At 34.9% G+C, this 21,139-nt stretch overlaps 1 protein-coding gene across 1 annotated transcript; it reads left to right on the top strand.

Moving 5' to 3' along the window:
• The first annotated feature begins 37 nt into the window (after nt 1-37).
• On the top strand, nt 38-21,139 carry LOC136036001 (opsin, ultraviolet-sensitive-like). Its single transcript, XM_065717919.1, has 3 exons — nt 38-250; nt 17,427-17,557; nt 19,666-21,139. The coding sequence occupies exons 1-3, from the start codon at nt 243-245 to the stop codon at nt 20,496-20,498; spliced, it is 972 nt and encodes a 323-aa protein (XP_065573991.1). The 5' UTR covers nt 38-242; the 3' UTR covers nt 20,499-21,139.

Raw genomic sequence — 21,139 nt, 5'->3', positions numbered from 1 at the left:
TGATTTGATCATTTGTTTCTCGGCTGTTTGGAATGAATAACACAACCGATATATTTGTTCTTCTCTACCCAGTTGATTATTGGGAGGAATTTGGTCTTTTCTCAAAAAGTGACTTGGGAATAATAAACCAGCATTGGAAGACATTTCCCCCGCAGAGCCCTGGGCAGCATTTGTTATTGGCGTTGTTATATATTTGTATCACCTCTGTAGGGGTTGGAAGTAATCTTATTGTAATATTGCTTATGATCAGGTAAGACTTAGATGCTTTACTGCGTGTAAAAAACAGAAGTAATAAGAAATTATTATATGAGAATTTAATAACTGGCCAAAAATATTTTCTTACAAACACCATAATATTTTTAAGAGTTTACTTTAAAGTTGGAATAAATTCTATTTTTCTTTTTCAGAATTATATTTCAGCCATAAATGGTCTGACATAGCTTTTTTAACTCTGTGTAAAATATTTTCCTGTCTCCGATCAACGTTTATAAAGTGGAAAGTATTTATTTCCAGTAGAAATTATTTTTTTTTTTTTATCGACTAGACAAAATAGGAGCGGGAAAATAATAAACAAGATGCAAAATAATCGCGACATTTTATTCTTGTAAAACTTCTTGCAGTAAAATCAATGAGGCAATAAGGTATAAACATGTTTAACATTATTTTTTTGGCGGGAGGGGGGGGCTTATCTGACTTTTCAAAAGGCATTTCTATAGCCAAATAAATATCAAACAGTTCGTGGTAACGAACTGTAGTAAGGAGCGACCCGGCTCAATAGTAACCAAAACTCTAAAAAATTGAATTTTGATATCAATAGCTACATCAAAAGAATCGCATTTTGATGCTGATTTTAAATATATAAGTTTCATCAAGTTTAGTTTTACCCATCAAAAGTTACGAGCCTGAGAAAATTTGCCTTATTTAAGAAAATAGGGGGAAACACCCCCTAAAAGTTGTAGAATCTTAACAAAAATGACACTATCAGATTCAGCGTATCAGAGAACCTTACTGTGGAAGTTTCAAGTTCCTATCTACAAAAATGTGGAATTTTGTATTTTTTGCCAGAAGACAAATCACGGGTGCGTGTTTTTTTTTTTTTTTTTTTTTTTTTTTTTTTTTTTTTTTTTTTTTTTTTTTTTTTTTTTCCAGGGGTCATCGTATCGACCAAGTGGTCCTAGAATGTCGCAAGAGGGCTCGTTCTAACGGAAATGAAAAGTTCTAGTGCCCTTTTTAAGTGACCAAAAAATTGGAGGGCATATAGGCCCCCTCCCACACTCATTTTTCCCGAAGTCAACGGATCAAAATTTTGAGATAGCCATTTTGTTCAGCATAGTCAAAAATCATAATAACTATGTCTTTGGGGATGACTTACTCCCCCAAAATCCCTGGGGGAGGGGCTGCAAGTTACAAACTTTGACCAGTGTTTACATATAGTAATGGTATTTGGGAAGTGTACAGACGTTTTCAGGGGGATTTTATTTTGTTTGGGGGTGGGGCTGAGGGGAGGGGGCTATGTTGGAGGATCTTTCCTTGGAAGAATATGTCAAGGGGGAAGAAAAATTAAATGAAAAGGGCGCAGGAATTTCTAGCATTACTATAAGAAAACAATGAAAAATAAACATGAAAAGTTTTTTCAAATGAAAAGAAGGAGTAGCATTCAAACTTAAAACGAACAGAGATTATTACGCATATGAGGGGTTCTAAAAATACTTAAGCATAAAGAGCGAGGTATTTAGGAGGAGATATATACCTCGCTCTTTATGCTAAAGTATTTTTAGTAATTTCAACTATTTATTCTACGGCCTTTCTGATTCAGGGGTCATTCTTAAAGAATCGGGACAAAACTTACAATTTAGTGTAAAGAGCGAGGTATTACCGAGGGTACAAACCCCCTCGTATACGTAATAAAAATATAAGATTATGAAAGTTTGTTACGTAAGTTAATTCTTAAGTTACGTATATTTTTTAACTAATAAAAACGTTCGTTAAAAATTAAAAGTTCTAGTTGCCTTTTTAAGTAACTGGAAAATTAGAGGTTCAAGGTTCAAGGTTCTTTTATTATAACCAATATATACAAAATATTAGGTAACTCAAGGCTGAGAGTATAGCTCGAATGCAATTGAGCTACCTTTAAGAAACACTAAATATGCAAAAAATTAAAAATAAATACTTCTCTTGACCAAACTTGACAGAAATAAATAAAAAACAAATCCCGTGCCGTACGATACCACTTCCATCCTCCGCGCACCATCCTGAGACACAATTAAATTTACAACTTAAAACCAAGTGAGTCATAAGACATCTGGAGGCCTCATGGGCGAACCCCAGAGACCAACCCAATACTAAAAAAAAAAAAATATAAACATCCTTAACAAAAATCCTTAAAAATCGGTGATTTAGATTTATAACTTTCAATCAGCACTCTTTTCAACTTCCGTCTTATAGCATCTATGCTTACATTAAAATCAATCTCATTTTTCAATCTTTCCCAATGTAGAGGAATCAAATACCTCAGGCAAAAACGCGACCTCTCTGTAACTACCTTAGGAGTCTGCAGATTATATTTACCACGGGTTTCAACTTGTAAAGATGAAGGAGAAGAAATAAGACCCATCGATGCAAAATATCTGGGGAGCTTTTCTCGTTCAAGCTTAATCTTAAACATAACACTTAAAAATTGGATACTTTGCAGAACAGGAAGAATATTATGAAGTGAAAAAAGGGTCTCTGTTGTGGATTTTAAGGGGAAGTTTGATGGCGATGGCAGAAAAGGTTTAAGTATACGAACTGCTTTATTTTGGATAATCTGTAAAGGGGTAACATTACTTTTAAAAGTGTTCAAAAAAATAATAGATGCATAATCAAAATGGGATTGCACAAGGGAAAAGTAAATGGATTTAAGAGCGCAATATGGAAGAAGGTTTTTCAGTCTGCACATTATACCAACTCCACGGGCAGACTTTGCTCTAACCTGATTAATTTGCTCTTTCCATGACAAATTCTCATCAAACACAACTCCCAAATATCTTATCAATACAACCCTTTCAATAACAGACTCAGGTTCATTCGCAGAAAGGGAAACTGATTCTACATCTGGAAACTTGTGACCCGTCCTGCTGTAAACAATAAACTTCGGCTTCTTTCTGTTCAGAAGTAGTCTATTATCAGAGAGCCAAGTAGACAATCTATCATATGCAGATGTTAAATTGACCACTAGCTCTTCAAGAGATTTACCAGAAATGGTCGCTGCAGTGTCGTCAGCAAACTGAGTGTCTATAGAAGAAACTCCAGTAGCTGAGCACAAATCATTAATGTAAACTAGGAAAAGCAGAGGTCCTAATACGGATCCCTGGGGAACACCAACCTTATCTGACTGCTGTAAAGAATCAGATCTAACATCATTATATATAAGTATCTGCTGCCTCCCATAAAGATACGATTCAAGTAACCTAAGGCAATTACCACGAATACCAGCATTCGAAAGCTTATACAAAAGAATTTCATGAGAAATGGAATCAAAAGCTTTCTATATGTCTAAAAATATAGTTGCAGGCATTTCTCCACGGTCAAGACAATCATTAATATGTTGGACAATAATAGCCATAGGATGATCACTGCAATGCTCTTTTCTAAATCCAAACTGAAGTTTAGAAATGTAATCAAATTTCTCAAAAAAAGAATAAATTCTGTTATACAGTGCTCGCTCTACAACCTTCGAAAAAGCAGAGAGTATCGATATAGGACGATAATTAGCAGGAAGCCTCGGGTCATCACCTTTATGTAGGGCCACAATTCTTGCTGATTTAAATGTTGAAGGATAGACACCAGTTACAAATATAAGATTAATAATGTGGCATAAAACCGGTGATATAACTGGGAATATTTCTTTCACCAAATTAGTTGAAGATCCATCCAGGGCTTCAGATGAACCGTTCTTCATTTTAGATATGATTTGTTTTAGTTCAATTTCAGTAACCGGGAAAAGGAACATGCTTTTATCAGAGGGAGGGGGCATGTGATCTTTAAATAAATCATTGTTATTATTATTTGGAGAAACATGAGATGCATTAGCTGTTTTTTCACCGATGCTTACAAAATGAGTATTGAGCAAGTTCACTATTTCCTGCTTATCGGAAGAAAAAGTACCATCACCACGTAACATTTCATTCGGAAATGAAGATTTTTGAGACCTTCCCAACAGAGAGTTAATAAGTCTCCAAGTATGTTTTTGATCCCCACGAGCTTCTACAAATGATTTTTCAAAATATCTAACTTTTGCTTTCCGAATTAACTGTGTCAGGACATTTTTACACTTTTTAAAGTCTTCTTTATTTTTAGTAGATGGGAATGACATAGATATTTTAAATAGGTTATTTTTTATTGAAATAGAGTGTAGAAACCCGCGTGAGATCCATGGTTTTTTAGGGAGTGTATATTTTTTTTATTTTAATGCGTCTCAATGGACATGCTTCATCCAAGCACTCACGGAAATATTTAAAAACAGAGCCGTAGAAATCTCAGGGCATTCACATTCTAGAATTGAAGTTCAATCATTTAAATACAAAAGGTTCCTCAATTTATCCATTCCTTCTTTATCTATTTTTCGAGTTTGTTTAAATTCCGAAAATTTTGGTCTGTGATTAATTCCAACATCCGCAACTACCATACAATGGTCAGAAACATCTGTAAATATAATATGCGAAAGAGTAACGGGGATAGTAGAAAAAATATTATCAATGAGAGTAGCCGTATCTTCCGTAACCCGGGTCGCAGACCTACATGATGGTAAAGGTGATTTTGATAGGTTCATGCACAGAAACTCAAGCGATTTTTCATGCAAATGATTAGAAATTCCCGGTCTATTTGTCTGAGCTAACAATAAATTAATATTAAAATCACCCATTACCAGAACTTGCTCAGAATTCAAATTAGTCACATCTTCAATGAAGCATTCATAAATTCGCAAAAACTCTTGTAACGAAGCCGATGGTGATCGATAAACAACACAAACAAGAACTTTCCTATTATCAATCACACACTCAATGCAAATGCTCTCAAAGGTCATCTCTTGGTCTTGCTTAGACAGTTGCTTCTTCACAACAAATGGAATATCATCCCGAACAAAAAGTCCAACTCCACCACCCTGTCTATTTTCCCTATTATTAGATATAAATTTAAACCCATCACAATTCATGAATTCTGCATTTTCATTACTTAAAAACGTTTCACATAGGCCTAATGTACGTACCCTGTGGTTACAAAGTAACTGCGAAACAAACTCGTGGCTACTAGCCAAACCTCTGCAGTTAAAAAGTGTTGATCTTAAGTTCCCATCAAATACAGGTGTTCCTAAATCCCCTTCAAATAAAAAATCAGTAGCAGGAAGGCTAGCTAAATGATCATCATAAACACCTTTAGCAAAAGGGGAAAAATCATATTAAATATTTTTTAGATCATGCTGATCATCGAGGCGGCTCCCCAATCTTCCCCCAGACTCCCCACTACTCACGTGCTATATATAATTTTCATCTTTACCTTATGTCCCAGGCAGGCACGACGGAAAAATGGAAATGGCATCGCACCACTAATCAGGCAAATCGGGTAAAAAAGTGGCAGAAAACAAACAAGACCTCAAAACCTGATTTTTTTCACTAGACCTACTAACACTAGAAAACTAAAGAAAAGATCATACGCAAAAAACGAGGTTGTAGAACCCAGCATGTACACAACACTGTGACAGAAGTGGCAAGAAAATCAATCAAAATTTCTATCACAATACTAATAATAATCACAAAGGGACAGCAATAACTAGTTCATCACTCTTTCCCAGGGTGACGAGGCCGTGGATTTGGATTCAAGCCAAAGCTTCGAGCCCTTCTGTTTAACACGCGTAAACTTTGCAGAATCTGATTCACGTAAATCCTTTGCTTTCGCAAGAAGTTCATTTCGAATAACGTTTAGCTTGGGGGGAAGATCCGTGCACACACGAATGCCGCTCCCCTTCAATTTACGAACTGAGTTGAGAATCCTCTGAATGTTCTGTTCGTTTACAACCGAGATAAATATAGGTGCCGGACGAGGCCTTCGATTAGTAACGTTAACGGAACCATCAAGCATGCGGTAGCACTTCGTAATCTGAATGGGGTCGCTTATCTCCATTGTAACAGATAAAAAAAATTTCACATTTTCTTCAACTGTTTGAGACGGCCGCTCAGTAGGCATGCCATGAATTAACAAATTTAATTTGCGGTCCTTGACATCACTTTCCAGTACCTGATTCTCCAGTTGATCACACCTTAATTTTTGATCCTCCAACTCCTTTTCCAGTTGGCCAATTTTTATATCTCGATCGGAGGCATCCTTTTTTAGCCTAGCTATTTCCTCTGTAAGGGACTGAATGGACTTGTTGATGTCTTTTTGAGAACGGATTACGGCATCAAGTTTTTCCGTTAAAATCTTCACTGCTTCATCATAGTTCTTTTGTGATACTGCCATAATGATTGCAATAAAGCCACTTCCTTATTGATTTAATGCAGCATGTAATCAAGCATAGGTAAACAGTAAATCTCCGGGTGAGCCAAAACCGGTTAGTTATTTCACTTTGCAATGCGACAATAAAATCCAGTCAAACCAGTCCAATTAGTTTTATCCTCTTCAGACTAAATGGTCTTCACACCACGAAGACGAATGAAAGACTGAGGGCAACTAGAGAGGGCAACTAGGCCTCCTTCTCAACCCCTTATTTCTCAAAATCGTCTGATCAAAACTAAGAGAAAGCCATTTAGCCAAAAAAAGAATTAATATACAAGTTTCATTTTAATAATTTATGTGCGGAGAGCCAAAACCAAACATGCATTAATTCAAAAACGTTAAGAAATTAAATATAAAAAAATTAAGTTTTTTAGCCGAAAGTAAGGAGCGACATTAAAACTTAAAACGAACAGAAATTACTCCGTATATGAAATGGGTTGTCCCCTCCGCAATCCCTCGCTCTATACGCTAAAGCTTTTAATTGTTTTAAAAAGTAGAATTGTGGCAAAGAGTCAAATTTTAGCGTAAAAAGCGAGGGATTGCGGAGGGGACAACCCATTTCATATACGGAGTAATTTCTGTTCGTTTTAAGTTTTAATGTCGCTCCTTACTTTCAGCTAAAAAAATTAGTTTTTTTTTATTTAATTATCAGTTTAAAGAGATGTTGTTACATGTGTTCATCTATCAAATTTCACCTGAAAATATCTGCACAAAGGAAGCCGTTGACGTACATTGGTTAAAATATTTAGAATTTATGAAACTTTGTTCCTATAAACTGTAAACCTAAGATCGGTTATTATAATATAATTCTTGATTTTCTCCTCTTTACTGTTTTTTTCACTTTTATTCCCTTTCATCCGACCTTTTTGCCAATAAGCGTGTCCTGTGCGAAATTTAAAATGACAAGAAAATCGCACTTCTAAGGGTTTGAAAAGCTTCTCTTTACAGAGCCTGATTGAATTTTCCCTGTAAAATATTAAGCCAATCGAATGGTCAAATGTTTTAAACAAAAAAAATTTTCATTTTCCAGTCATCTCTTTCTATCTGTGTAGCTGCAGTAGCCACCAAGTTGTATTTGTATTCGTAATCGCAGGTAGTTGCAGTCAGAAGTATTTGCAGTTTATATATTTTTTTAATAGATCTCCAAAATGTGTATTAGTGTCGTTGGAGGTATTTAAAAAAGACAACGGTGATGGTTGCCCTCCAATCACTCTTCAATATTCCCCCCAACATGCCCCGAAAATTTTCAACGTGATACTCTCAGCCGTTTCTTAGATATTGCCGATATTCTCCTTGGACAAACATCCTTCATCTAGTGAGTTTTTATTTTGTTCAACACCCCTTCAACGCTTCCTGTAAGTTTGAGCTGAATATTCCTTGTCATACCTTAAATATTGCTGACACATCCTTTCGACAAACAGCATGGAAATAGTGTGATTTAAATTTTTTGACATCGCTCTCCTAATCTCCTTAGAGTTTTATTTTAAGAGCCTAAGCCCTTATAGAAACCCAAGATCAAACATACCTCCTTTTCCCAATTGAAAATCTTATATGTATTACATAAAAAAACTAGTTTTTTTAACTGAAAGTAAGGAGCGATATTAAAACTTAAAACGAACAGAAATTACTCCGTATATGAAATGGATTCTCCCCTCCGCAATCCCTCGCTCTTTACGCTAAAGTTTGACTCTTTGCCACAATTCTGCTTTTTAAAACAATTAAAAGCTTTAGCGTAAAGAGCGAGAGATTGCGGAGGGGACAATCCATTTCATATACGGAGTAATTTCTGTTCGTTTTAAGTTTTAATGTCGCTCCTTACTTTCAGTTAAAAAAACTAGTTTTTTTATGTAATTTCTGAACGTTTTTGAATTAATGCATGTTTGATTTTGACTCTCCACACGTAAACTATTCAAATGAAATTTGCATATTAATTCCTTTTTTGGCTAAATGGCTTTCTCTTAGTTTTGATCATACGATTTTGAGAAATATGGGATGGGGAAGGAGGCCTAGTTGCCATGCAATTTTTTTTGTTCGGGATGATATTCCATTTGTTGTGAAGAAGCAACTGTCTAAGCATGACCAAGAGATGACCTTTGAGAGCATTTGCATTGAGTGTGTGATTGATAATAGGAAAGTTCTTGTTTGTGTTGTTTATCGATCACCATCGGCTTCGTTACAAGAGTTTTTGCGAATTTATGAATGCTTCATTGAAGATGTGACTAATTTGAATTCTGAGCAAGTTCTGGTAATGGGTGATTTTAATATTAATTTATTGTTAGCTCAGACAAATAGACCGGGAATTTCTAATCATTTGCATGAAAAATCGCTTGAGTTTCTGTGCATGAGCCTATCAAAATCACTTTTACCATCATGTAGGTCTGCGACCCGGGTTACGGAAGATACGGCTACTCTCATTGATAATATTTTTTCTACTATCCCCGTTACTCTTTCGCATATTATATTTACAGATGTTTCTGACCATTGTATGGTAGTTGCGGATGTTGGAATTAATCACAGACCAAAATTTTCGGAATTTGAAACAAACTCGAAAAATAGATAAAGAAGGAATGGATAAATTGAGGAACCTTTTGTATTTAAATGATTGAACTTCAATTCTAGAATGTGAATGCCCTGAGATTTCTACGGCTCTGTTTTTAAATATTTCCGTGAGTGTTTGGATGAAGCATGTCCATTGAGACGCATTAAAATAAAAAAAATATACACTCCCTAAAAAACCATGGATCTCACGCGGGCTTCTACACTCTATTTCAATAAAAAATAACCTATTTAAAATATCTATGTCATTCCCATCTACTAAAAATAAAGAAGACTTTAAAAAGTATAAAAATGTCCTGACACAGTTAATTCGGAAAGCAAAAGCTAGATATTTTGAAAAATCATTTGTAGAAGCTCGTGGGGATCAAAAACATACTTGGAGACTTATTAACTCTCTGTTGGGAAGGTCTCAAAAATCTTCATTTCCGAATGAAATGTTACGTGGTGATGGTACTTTTTCTTCCGATAAGCAGGAAATAGTGAACTTGCTCAATACTCATTTTGTAAGCATCGGTGAAAAAACAGCTAAAGCATCTCATGTTTCTCCAAATAATAATAACAATGATTTATTTAAAGATCACATGTCCCCTCCCTCTGATAAAAGCATGTTCCTTTCCCCGGTTACTGAAATTGAACTAAAACAAATCATATCTAAAATGAAGAACGGTTCATCTGAAGCCCTTGATGGATCTTCAACTAATTTGGTGAAAGAAATATTCCCAGTTATATCACCGGTTTTATGCCACATTATTAATCTTATATTTGTAACTGGTGTCTATCCTTCAACATTTAAATCAGCAAGAATTGTGGCCCTACATAAAGGTGATGACCCGAGGCTTCCTGCTAATTATCGTCCTATATCGATACTCTCTGCTTTTTCGAAGGTTGTAGAGCGAGCACTGTATAACAGAATTTCTTCTTTTTTTGAGAAATTTAATTACATTTCTAAACTTCAGTTTGGATTTAGAAAAGAGCATTGCAGTGATCATCCTATGGCTATTATTGTCCAACATATTAATGATTGTCTTGACCGTGGAGAAATGCCTGCAACTATATTTTTAGACATATAGAAAGCTTTTGATTCCATTTCTCATGAAATTCTTTTGTATAAGCTTTCGAATGCTGGTATTCGTGGTAATTGCCTTAGGTTACTTGAATCGTATCTTCATGGGAGGCAGCAGATACTTATATATAATGATGTTAGATCTGATTCTTTACAGCAGTCAGATAAGGTTGGTGTTCCCCAGGGATCCGTATTAGGACCTCTGCTTTTCCTAGTTTACATTAATGATTTGTGTTCAGCTACTGGAGTTTCTTCTATAGACACTCAGTTTGCTGACGACACTGCAGCGACCATTTCTGGTAAATCTCGTGAAGAGCTAGTGGTCAATTTAACATCTGCATATGATAGATTGTCTACTTGGCTCTCTGATAATAGACTACTTCTGAACAGAAAGAAGACGAAGTTTATTGTTTACAGCAGGACGGGTCACAAGTTTCCAGATGTAGAATCAGTTTCCCTTTCTGCGAATGAACCTGAGTCTGTTATTGAAAGGGTTGTATTGATAAGATATTTGGGAGTTGTGTTTGATGAGAATTTGTCATGGAAAGAGCAAATTAATCAGGTTAGAGCAAAGTCTGCCCGTGGAGTTGGTATAATGTGCAGACTGAAAAGCCTTCTTCCATATTGCGCTCTTAAATCCATTTACTTTTCCCTTGTGCAATCCCATTTTGATTATGCATCTATTATTTTTTTGAACACTTTTAAAAGTAATGTTACCCCTTTACAGATTATCCAAAATAAAGCAGTTCGTATACTTAAACCTTTTCTGCCATCGCCATCAAACTTCCCCTTAAAATCCACAACAGAGACCCTTTTTTCACTTCATAATATTCTTCCTGTTCGGCAAAGTATCCAATTTTTAAGTGTTATGTTTAAGATTAAGCTTGAACGAGAAAAGCTCCCCAGATATTTTGCATCGATGGGTCTTATTTCTTCTCCTTCATCTTCACAAGTTGAAACCCGTGGTAAATATAATCTGCAGACTCCTAAGGTAGTTACAGAGAGGTCGCGTTTTTGCCTGAGGTATTTGATTCCTCTACATTGGGAAAGATTGAAAAATGAGATTGATTTTAATGTAAGCATAGATGCTATAAGACGGAAGTTGAAAAGAGTGCTGATTGAAAGTTATAAATCTAAATCACCGATTTTTAAGGATTTTTGTTAAGGATGTTTATATTTTTTTTTTTTAGCATTGGGTTGGTCTCTGGGGTTCACCCATGAGGCCTCCAGATGTCTTATGACTCACTTGGTTTTAAGTTGTAAATTTAATTGTGTCTCAGGATGGTGCGCGGAGGATGGAAGTGGTATCGTACGGCACGGGATTTGTTTTTTATTTATTTCTGTCAAGTTTGGTTAAGAGAAGTATTTATTTTTAATTTTGTGCATATTTAGTGTTTCTTAAAGGTAGCTCAATTGCATTCGAGCTATACTCTCAGCCTTGAGTTACCTAATATTTTGTATATATTGGTTATAATAAAAGAGCCTTGAACCTTGAACCTTGAACCTCTAATTTTCCAGTTACATAAAAAGGCAACTATTAATTTTAATTTTAACGAATTTTTTTATTAGCAAAAAATATACGTAACTTTAGAATTAACTTACGTAACAAACTTTCATAATGTAATATTTTTATTATGTATATGAGGGGGTTTGTACCCTCGTTAATACCTCGCTCTTTACACTAAATCGTAAGTTTTGTCCCAATTCTTTAAGAATGACCCCTGAATCAGAAAGGCCGTAGAATAAATAGTTGAAATTACTAAAAATACTTTAGCATAAAGAGCAAGGTATTTATCTCCTCCTAAATACCTCGCTCTTTATGCTAAAGTATTTTTAAACCCCTCATATGCGTAATAATCTCTGTTCGTTTTAAGTTTCAATGCTACTTCTTCCTTTCATTTGAAAAAACGTTTTCATGTTTATTTTTCATTGTTTTCTTATAGTAATGCTAGAGAATGAGCCCTCTTGCAACATTCTAGGACCACTTAGTCGATACGATGACCTCTGAAAAAAAAAAAAAAAAAAAAAAAAAAAAAAAAAAAAAAAAAAAAACGCACCCGTGATTTGTCTTCTGGCAAAAAATACAAAATTCCACATTTTTGTAGATAGGAGCTTGAAACTTCCACAGTAGGGTTCTCTGATACGTTGAATCTGATGGTGTCATTTTTGTTAAGATCCTGCGACTTTTAGGGGGTGTTTCCCCCTATTTTCTTAAATAAGGCAAATTTTCTCAGGCTCGTAACTTTTTATGGGTAAAACTAAACTTGATGAAACTTATATATTTAAAATCAGCATCAAAATACGATTCTTTTGATGTAGCTATTGATATCAAAATTCAATTTTTTAGAGTTTTGGTTACTATTGAGCCGGGTCGCTCCTTACTACAGTTCGTTACCACGAACTGTTTGAAACTAGATAATACCTTGCATAGCTTATAACTCTTGCCACAGGGGCTTTGTGGTGTCATGTTAACTCTTCAGTTATATTTATTTGACCTTTGGACTATTTTGAACGAAATGAATATCCCAAAATTTGTATGAAATATCTTGGTGAGAAGAACAATGAGGGGGGATGGTTGCCCTCTGGTCACGTTTGACTTCTAAAAAGGGCGCAATAACTTTCAACTTCCAATCAAATGAACCCGCCCCCCCCCCCCCCCGAAGCCTGTATGACCACCATCTCCTTATGAAGGGGCTCTAGACCTTTGGACGAAGTCTAATAAGATGGCTATCCCAAAACTTTGAATCAGACATCTAAGGGAAAGGACATGGAGAAGGTGGGTCCCGTTGCCCTCCTTTCCGTTGCCCTGTAGACTCTTAAAAAGGCCACTTGAACTTTCAATTTCCCATCAAATCAGCCCAATTTGAAGAATATATGACCACCCTCTCCACATAAAGGAGTCTTTGAAAAATATTGAGGCTTTATGGCTCTTTACTATAGGCAAGGTAAGAGCTTGGGGGTTGTGTCATCCCAGAAGGCATAGTTATTTAACCTTGACACTATTTTGAACAATATATTTATTTTAAAATTTTGATTGTACATCTTTGAAGGAATTGTAGCTAAAAACGGCATGGGAAAGGGCTAGTTGCCTTCCGATCACTTTTCAAAATCCCCCTTAACTTGTCCTGATAGTTTTAACTTAATACCCTAAACCGTTCTTAAGATGTTGTTGATAAGCCTTTTTAGCAAACTGGATGCATGTAGTGTCTTTTGACTGGTTTAATATTCTCCTCAACATGTCCCAAAGTTTCCTATTGATACCCTTAGCCTTTTCAAAAACAACAAGAATCAAACATTCACCCTTTTCATAATAAAGAAGTTTGCATGTAAACAATATCCGAAATGCGTAACTTACAATACTTGCTCCGGGGCTGTGGGGTGTACGGCATCCCAAGAGGCATAGAAATTTGATCCCTTGAATATTTATATATAATGATTTTTTTCAAAATTATGATCAGTGTTGAGGGGGAGGGCATCTAAAAAGGGAAAATGGGTTGGTTGCCCTCTGATCACTCTTTGCTACTCCCTCGACACACCCTGGAAGTTTCAACTTAATGCCCTCAACCATTCCTCAGATATTGCTGATGCTCCCTTTTGACGACCAGAATAGTCATAATTTTATTGACTGCGATCGGCATCTCTTTTAACATTTTCTTAAACTTTCACCTTAATACCCTAAGCCTTTTGAATTATTCAGGATCGATCATACCCCTTTTCCTAATTAAATTTAGAAAACAAGTCTTTTCAGCTTAAAATAAGGAGCAGCATTAAAACTTGAAACAAGTAGATATTATTACGTATATAAGGAAGGTCGTCCCCTCCTCACTACCTCAGTTTTTACAGTAAAGTTTGACTTTTTGTTCCACTTATTTAAGAATGACTTCTGAATTACAAAGGCCATTTCCTTAGAATAATAAGCTCTTTTAAAAGTTGTGAAAAAAACTTTAACGTCACATACGTAATAATTTCTGTTCTTTTTAAATTTTAATGCTACTCCTTTCTTTCAGTTGAAAAAAGCTTGTTTTTTAAAATTTAATTTCTGATAGTTTTTATAAATAGTGCTGGGAAACCGGCTCCCCCTCCATGGAAAGTACCTTTTCCCCATGGAAAATTGCTTCAGGAAAAGATCCTCCCACATAACCCTCCATCACCCTTCCCCAGAAAATCCCCCCTGAAAAACGTCTGTATTATTCCAAATAACTTATGTCATATGCAAAGAATGGGCAAAGTTCATATCTTGCAGCCCTTCCCTTATTGACTGAGGGGGTCAAGCCATCGTCAAAGATATAGTTATTACATTTTTTAACTAAGCTGAAATGGCTCTCTCGAATTTTTGATCGGGTGACTTTGGAGTAAATTGAGTCTGGGATGGTTGCTAGCTGACCTCCAATATTTTTTGTCACTTAATAATGACAGTGGAACTAATTATTCCCGATCAAATGGGCCCTCTCCCAATCTTCTACGATCACTGGTTCGATAAGATTACTCCTGGGGAAAACCCACAAATAAACACGCATCCTTCATCTTTCTTGTGGCAAAAAATACAAATTCCACATTTTTGCACATAGGAGCTTGAAACTCCTACAGTAGAATTCTTTGGAAGGCTGAATCTAATGGTGTGATTTTCATTAATATCACCTGATCTTTTGGGGGTGTTTCTCCCCTTTTTCGAAAATTAGGCAAACTTCCTAAGGCTCGTGCCTTTGATGGGTAACATTAAATTTTGCATATTTGGAATAATCATAAAAAATTGATTCATTTGATCGTGTAATTTTAGAGAAAAGCGGCATGGGAGGGGGACTAGTTGCCCTCCAGTCTTTTTCGTCGCATAAAAATCGCACTAGAAATTTTAATTTCCGTTCAAATGAGTCATCTCCCGATGTTCTAAGACTACTGGATCGATACGACTCCCCCTGGGGAAAAGATAAAAATAAATAAACTCGCATCCGTGATCTTTCTTCTGGCAATATCTGGCGTTTTTCTGGATAGGACCTTGTAACCTTTACAGTAGGTTTCTGTAATACATTAAATCTAATCGTGTGATTTTCATGAATATTCCGTGACTTTTAGTGTGTATTCCTCCCCCCCTCTTTTTTCAAAAATCAGGCCAATTTTCTCAGCATAATGAACCTTAAAAATTTGGAATCAAACAAGTTATGGTAATGAACTGTAAGTAAGGAGTGACCCGACTCAATAGTAACCAAAACTCTAAGAAACAGGATTTTAGTACCAATAGATATATAAAAACAATTGGCTTTTTATGCCCATAAATATATAAGTTTCATTAAGTTTACTGTTACCCATCAAAGGTCACGAGCTTGAGAAGATTTTCCCTGATTTTCGAAAAATGGGGGAAGCACCCCCTGAAGAGAAAATCATATCATTGAATCAGTGTATCAGAAAACCCTGCTGTATAGATTTCGAGCTCCTGTCTGAGAAAATGTGGAAGTTGTTTTGTTGTTGTTTTTGCCTGAAGAAAGATCACAGATTCGTGTTTATTTTTTTATTCTTTTTTCCAGGTCTGATCGTACCGGCCCAGAGGTTATAGAATATTGAGAGAGGGCTCGTTCAAATAGAAATTAAAAGTTCTAGTGCCATTTTTAAATTACTGAAAAAATTGGAAGGCAGCTAGATCTCCTCCCACGTCCCTTTTTTCTCAAAACCATCCGATCAAAATTTTGAGATAGCCATCTTGTTCAGCATAGTTGAAAGGCAGAATAAATATGCCCTTAGAGATATTATGACCCCCCAGTACCCCTGGGTAAGTACCTTTAAGTTACAAAGTTTGCCTATTGTTCAACTGTAGTATTTATTATTGGGGCGTATGTATACATTTTTCGGGTGGAGGGGCGAATTTTCTGCTGGAGGAATTTTTCAAGGGGATAATTTTTCACGGGGAGGGATATTTTCAGAGGGTGTTTTCAGTGTAAAGAGCAAGGGGTTGAGGAGGAGGTACTTCCCTCATATATCGTAATAATTTCTGTTAGTTTCAAGTTTTATTGTTCTTCTTACTTTCAGTTGAAAAACTTGTGTTTTATTTAATCAACATTATATATTCATTTATATAAAAATTCCATCATATAGAGTTTCGGTCTCTATTGAGCCGTGTAATTCCTTCTGTTGCAGTTCGTTTCCACGAACTGTTTGAAAAAATATCTATGTTTTAAACTTTTTCGCCTTGATAAAATTATTAAATCACAGTTGCTGAGACAACAAGAAAAAGAATATTAAAAATTCATTCTACTTTCATCAGTTCTTTTTTTTATTATTATTTTAAAAGGGTACCAAGATTAGAAAGCTGATATACCAACTTCAGAGGCCCTTGGGTCCTGAAATGAACAGTCTACTACACCTAATTTTAGATTGAAAGAGCGCTGACCTAGTTACCGAATTCTTTCTGAACCCAGATGCCTTGCTGTGAGGAAGCACTAAATGAACAAGATTTCTTTCTGTAGTCTATCGACTTGTTCTGTAAAAAAAAACATAACTAAATAAAACAGTGAAAAATTATTCTTTTAGCAGAGGTGTGAACTGAATTCCTAAGGGGATTAAAATAACATAAAAAAAAAATGTGATGGTAAAATTCACATCTACCAAATCACAAATGTTTGGCCAATAATTGGAACAAGAATTCTAAATCAAACGCAAATTACTAACATAGACAGTGAAGATACTTTCTGTTTAAGATTTAAAAAAATATTTTTGAGAGGTTTGAAAACAATTAGGAAAATTTCGCATCAAACAAGATCAGAAGCTCCCTTTAATGTTACTTGAATCGTTTAAAATTGATACTTTAATAATAAAAAGGTATTATTGTGTTAATTTGGTTTCTCGGATATCGAACTCCATACTTGTTCTCTTGTCTCCGTGAAGCAACGGGTTAGGATTAGCTGTGATGGTAAGCCTTTTGATATCAACGAATGGAAATATTTTTTACAGATTTGTGGAATAATCCTAGTAAATTAGCCGGAAGTGATTATTTTTTCTTGTATATATATGTTAGTTTTATTTTAATGATTTAGCATATCTGGTGATAATGATCGCTGTATATGCGGTCTTAATGTCCGTACTTTTGTATTTGTTTTCGCTGTCTAATAAATGGGCTTGTTTCCATTCGAACGTTTAGATGCTCGTCATAGAAAGACAGAGTGGTCTTGGAAAACAAATATTGCTAAGAATTTTGCTTTAATTTTTATACGGCCTTTGAATACGGTTTAAGCTAAATATGTATTATAGGACCAAGATTACAGTGCCATATAAATGTTCTCTTTTATAGAACGAAACATCTACGAAGATCTTCTAACGTTCTTGTCCTGAACCTTGCAATAAGCGATATGGTCATAACCATGCAATCCCCGATAGTTATTGTTAACAGTTTCTGGAATGGACCAGTGCTTGGAGACATTGGTAGGTAAAGCAAAACAAAAATATACTTCAATAAATTTTTCCAGTTTATAATATAAACATTGATTATCGCATTGGGAATTTTTGAGTTTACAAAAATGAAAATATTATAGAAATTTTTTTAACTTGGTAGCTTAATTTGTAACTCTAAGTCAAGGTTACATTTTAAAGTACCAACAACACTAAAAATGAAATCTAATTCTCTGCATTGGTTCAGTGGAGACTCACACAACCATATATGTCTTAAACAAAATTAGGAAAAAACGAGAATTTAACTTTTGATGAAAAAATACCTTCAATTTTTAATTCAATAGTTTACACTCGTATACGGCAAGCTTTAAATAAGGGACAATTGTAAAAAATAAGCAGAAAAAGATAAAAAAACGTAATTATGGAGCCCTAGAATTCCCACCGCGCTTTTACAATCCCGTGTCTCAACACACGTTTTGCAGATGATACGGCAGTTCCAATTTCTGAGAGAAATGACGAGGAGTTGGAGGTAAAACTGAATACTGCATTTTCTAATTTTCTTGATTGGTGTTCTTCCAATTTTATTGCTTTGAATGTATCAAAAACTAATTTCATAATCTACGGCAGAAAGTCAAATATCTGCCCTTGTATTACCCGAGTTACTTCTTCGAAGTATCTATTATCAATATATCGGGTGAAAAAGATGACGTACCTTGGACTTGTGATTGACGAAAGCTTATCTTTTAAAACACACATTCAAAATCTACGCTTAAAGTTTTCAAGGTATGTTGGTTTAATGCGAAGGTTGAAGCTTTATTTGCCCTACTCTGCTTTAAGAAGTATTTATTTTGCTCTGATTCAGACTAATATTAATTATTGGTCTCTAGTATATTTATCTACATTTAAAAGCCATATTAAACCAATACAGATTTTACAAAATAGATTCCTAAGAATCCTTAAACTTTTTATTTCATCACCTATTGAACTAAAATATAATTGAACTACAATGAACTACAACCTATTGAACTACAATATAAAGTACAATATAAAGCAACATAAAGTTTAAAGTATTGAACTACAATGAACTACAACCTATTGAACTACAATATAAAGTTTGAAACCAATGTTTTAAGCCTTTTTTATACCCCATATTTAGGTCATTTTTAAGAGGTCAAAAAGTGCTTAAATCTGAATAGTCGGTAAAAGCGATTATTATATTTGTAAAGAGCATGAAAAAAGGCATGGAGTGGTATATTCACCTTATACCAAAGCCAGTAATACTGTTTGCTATAAATTTAACCAAGATCGACCACAGCCAGGACAAATAAATATTGACATTTCTCACTCCTTAGGTCTGGGGCTAAATAAGCAAGGCCAAAAGAAAGACGGCAAAAAAAGTCGCTTTTACCGTTCCATTAAGCTTATAATGCAATAAAATCCTTCTGGTTAAACTTGCAACACAGTACGTCTATGCGGTACGGACACTCAGATCTTCAAAGCCAAAGGGGTGTGTGACTATCCCCCGTTAACAGAATATAGTTGAGCGAGAAATGAATTTATTCAATTCAGATCAAATCATATACACTAATCCGCTCATATAGTTACATAAATTTAGTCACACTAAAGTAGAACGGTTTTACTCACAGTTCATAAATATCCAATTCAAACCAAATCCTTTTAATTTGAACTCTGAATCAATATAATCCAGTTATTTGAGATGTTCTCACTTTGAAAGCTAGTTCAGTACTGAAACTTTAGTTCAGTACTGAATATATTTTGCAATCATTTTTACTTTCTCTTAAAATTTTGATCCCATTGCTGAGACCAACCACTCACTTGATCCAGAACTACTGTAGAATAATCCTTTTCTTAAATCCTGTAATTCAAGAAAAAAAGAATATGAAGTGAAGCAGGTTTTCACCCTTATCTCACATAAGGGGCACGTGTAAAGACTATCTATTACCCTTACTCTCCCTAGCTACTTCCTCCTTTCTCTATGTGCTGGAAAATTACTGCTCTTTGACATATACCACTTAATTGATTGACTATTCGAACCAGCTTCAAAATAAATATCGTATAAAAAAAATATGTCTGTGTAAGGGCTTTTTACAAATTTTCATACCTAATTAAACTTTTTCCAGGATGCCAAATTTATGGTTTCGTTGGTGGATTGGCAGGAACAACATCCATCATTAGCTTGGCAATTCTTGCTTTCAACAGATACCGGGTCATATCAAAACCCTTTGACCTTGAAAGAAAGTCAACACAAATAAAATCTATGTTTCAGATAGTTTTTATATGGTTTTACTCACTGTGTTTTGCTTCATTACCTCTGTTTGGAATAAGCCGATACGTGCCAGAGGGTTATTTAACGAGTTGCAGCTTTGAATACCTTACTGATAATGTCAAGAACAGAATTTTTATTCTTGCTTTCTTTTTGGGGGCATGGTGCGTGCCCTGTTTTATTATTTTGTTCTCGTACATTAATATTGTTTCTGTTGTTCACAGGAGCAAATTCAAAATTTCTGAAAATGTGGCGGATAATTTAGATCGTCGAAAACTTGAAATTCAAATTACTAAAACCGCTTTCGGCCTAATCACAACGTGGATGATAGCCTGGACACCTTACGCTATCGTAGTCTTACTGGGAATTTCTCATAATAAGGAATATATAACACCTTTTTCATCAATGCTATGTGGTACATTTTGCAAAATTTCAGCTTGCAGTAATCCTTTTTTGTATGCCCTAACCTATCCGCCAATGAAAAAAGAAATTACCAAAATATTCAATAATTTCTGTTTAAGCGGGAAAAGTGATGTTGGACATTTGGCCCTCACTAGAAGAAAAATTTCTGATACGGATTCTGATATTAGTGACTCATTTCCAGGGGGTTATAAAGCTGGTTTTTCACAATATATTACAAATAAGGACACAAATGAAACACATCTTGTAAACGACACTAAAATCTGCTAAAGTAACGCATTCTTTTATAACTTAACTTACGAATCGTTGAGACAAGACAGCTTAAGAAGCAAAGCCTAACACGCAAGCAGTTATCACAGATACCCTCTACCCAAAGCAAAATAATACTTACAACTTCTTACCAGCTTTTTTCAAAGCAAGTAATTAGAAAATGGAAACAGCCAAGGAATAGCTGAAGCCATATAGTATCACATGGGTGACATAACATACAGCTAAACAAACAGAACCCGAAGCCACATGACTCTGCTGAGACAACCCTTCAAAAAGCAATAACTTGAAAAAAAAAAGCTGAAATAAAAATACATTCCGGTTGGCAGATTTAGTCTGCAAAATTTTTTACGAAATAATATACTTAGTCTCCAATCTATTTTCCGGTGTCAGCGTCATATTTATGATTATTCAAGAAAATTTGCAACATTTAAAAATTTAAATATTGTTTTAAACATTTAAAAATTGTTTTAAAAATCTTAATATTTTGTATGTTTTGACAAGACATTTAAATTTATGAACGAAACAATATACAGTTGAAATATAAAACCCCTTGAATTGACAGCACTTGATTCCTTGGTTCAGTCTAAGTTCGTGTTTAGTTTTGCATTGGTGTACTTAATTTTATATCGAATATACGTTTT

The sequence above is a fragment of the Artemia franciscana genome, chromosome 15 (genome assembly GCF_032884065.1).
Source record: "Artemia franciscana chromosome 15, ASM3288406v1, whole genome shotgun sequence".
NCBI classification, from domain to species: domain Eukaryota; kingdom Metazoa; phylum Arthropoda; class Branchiopoda; order Anostraca; family Artemiidae; genus Artemia; species Artemia franciscana.
The sequence above is the reverse complement of the archived record's forward strand: the minus strand, read 5'-3'. Positions and strand labels throughout refer to the sequence as shown.

Bases quoted from the DNA above. Each gene is read 5' to 3' on its own strand.
- LOC136036001 (XM_065717919.1), top strand. The intron at 17,558-19,665 runs GTAGGTAAAGCA...AACTTTTTCCAG, and splicing joins ACCAGTGCTTGGAGACATTG to GATGCCAAATTTATGGTTTC.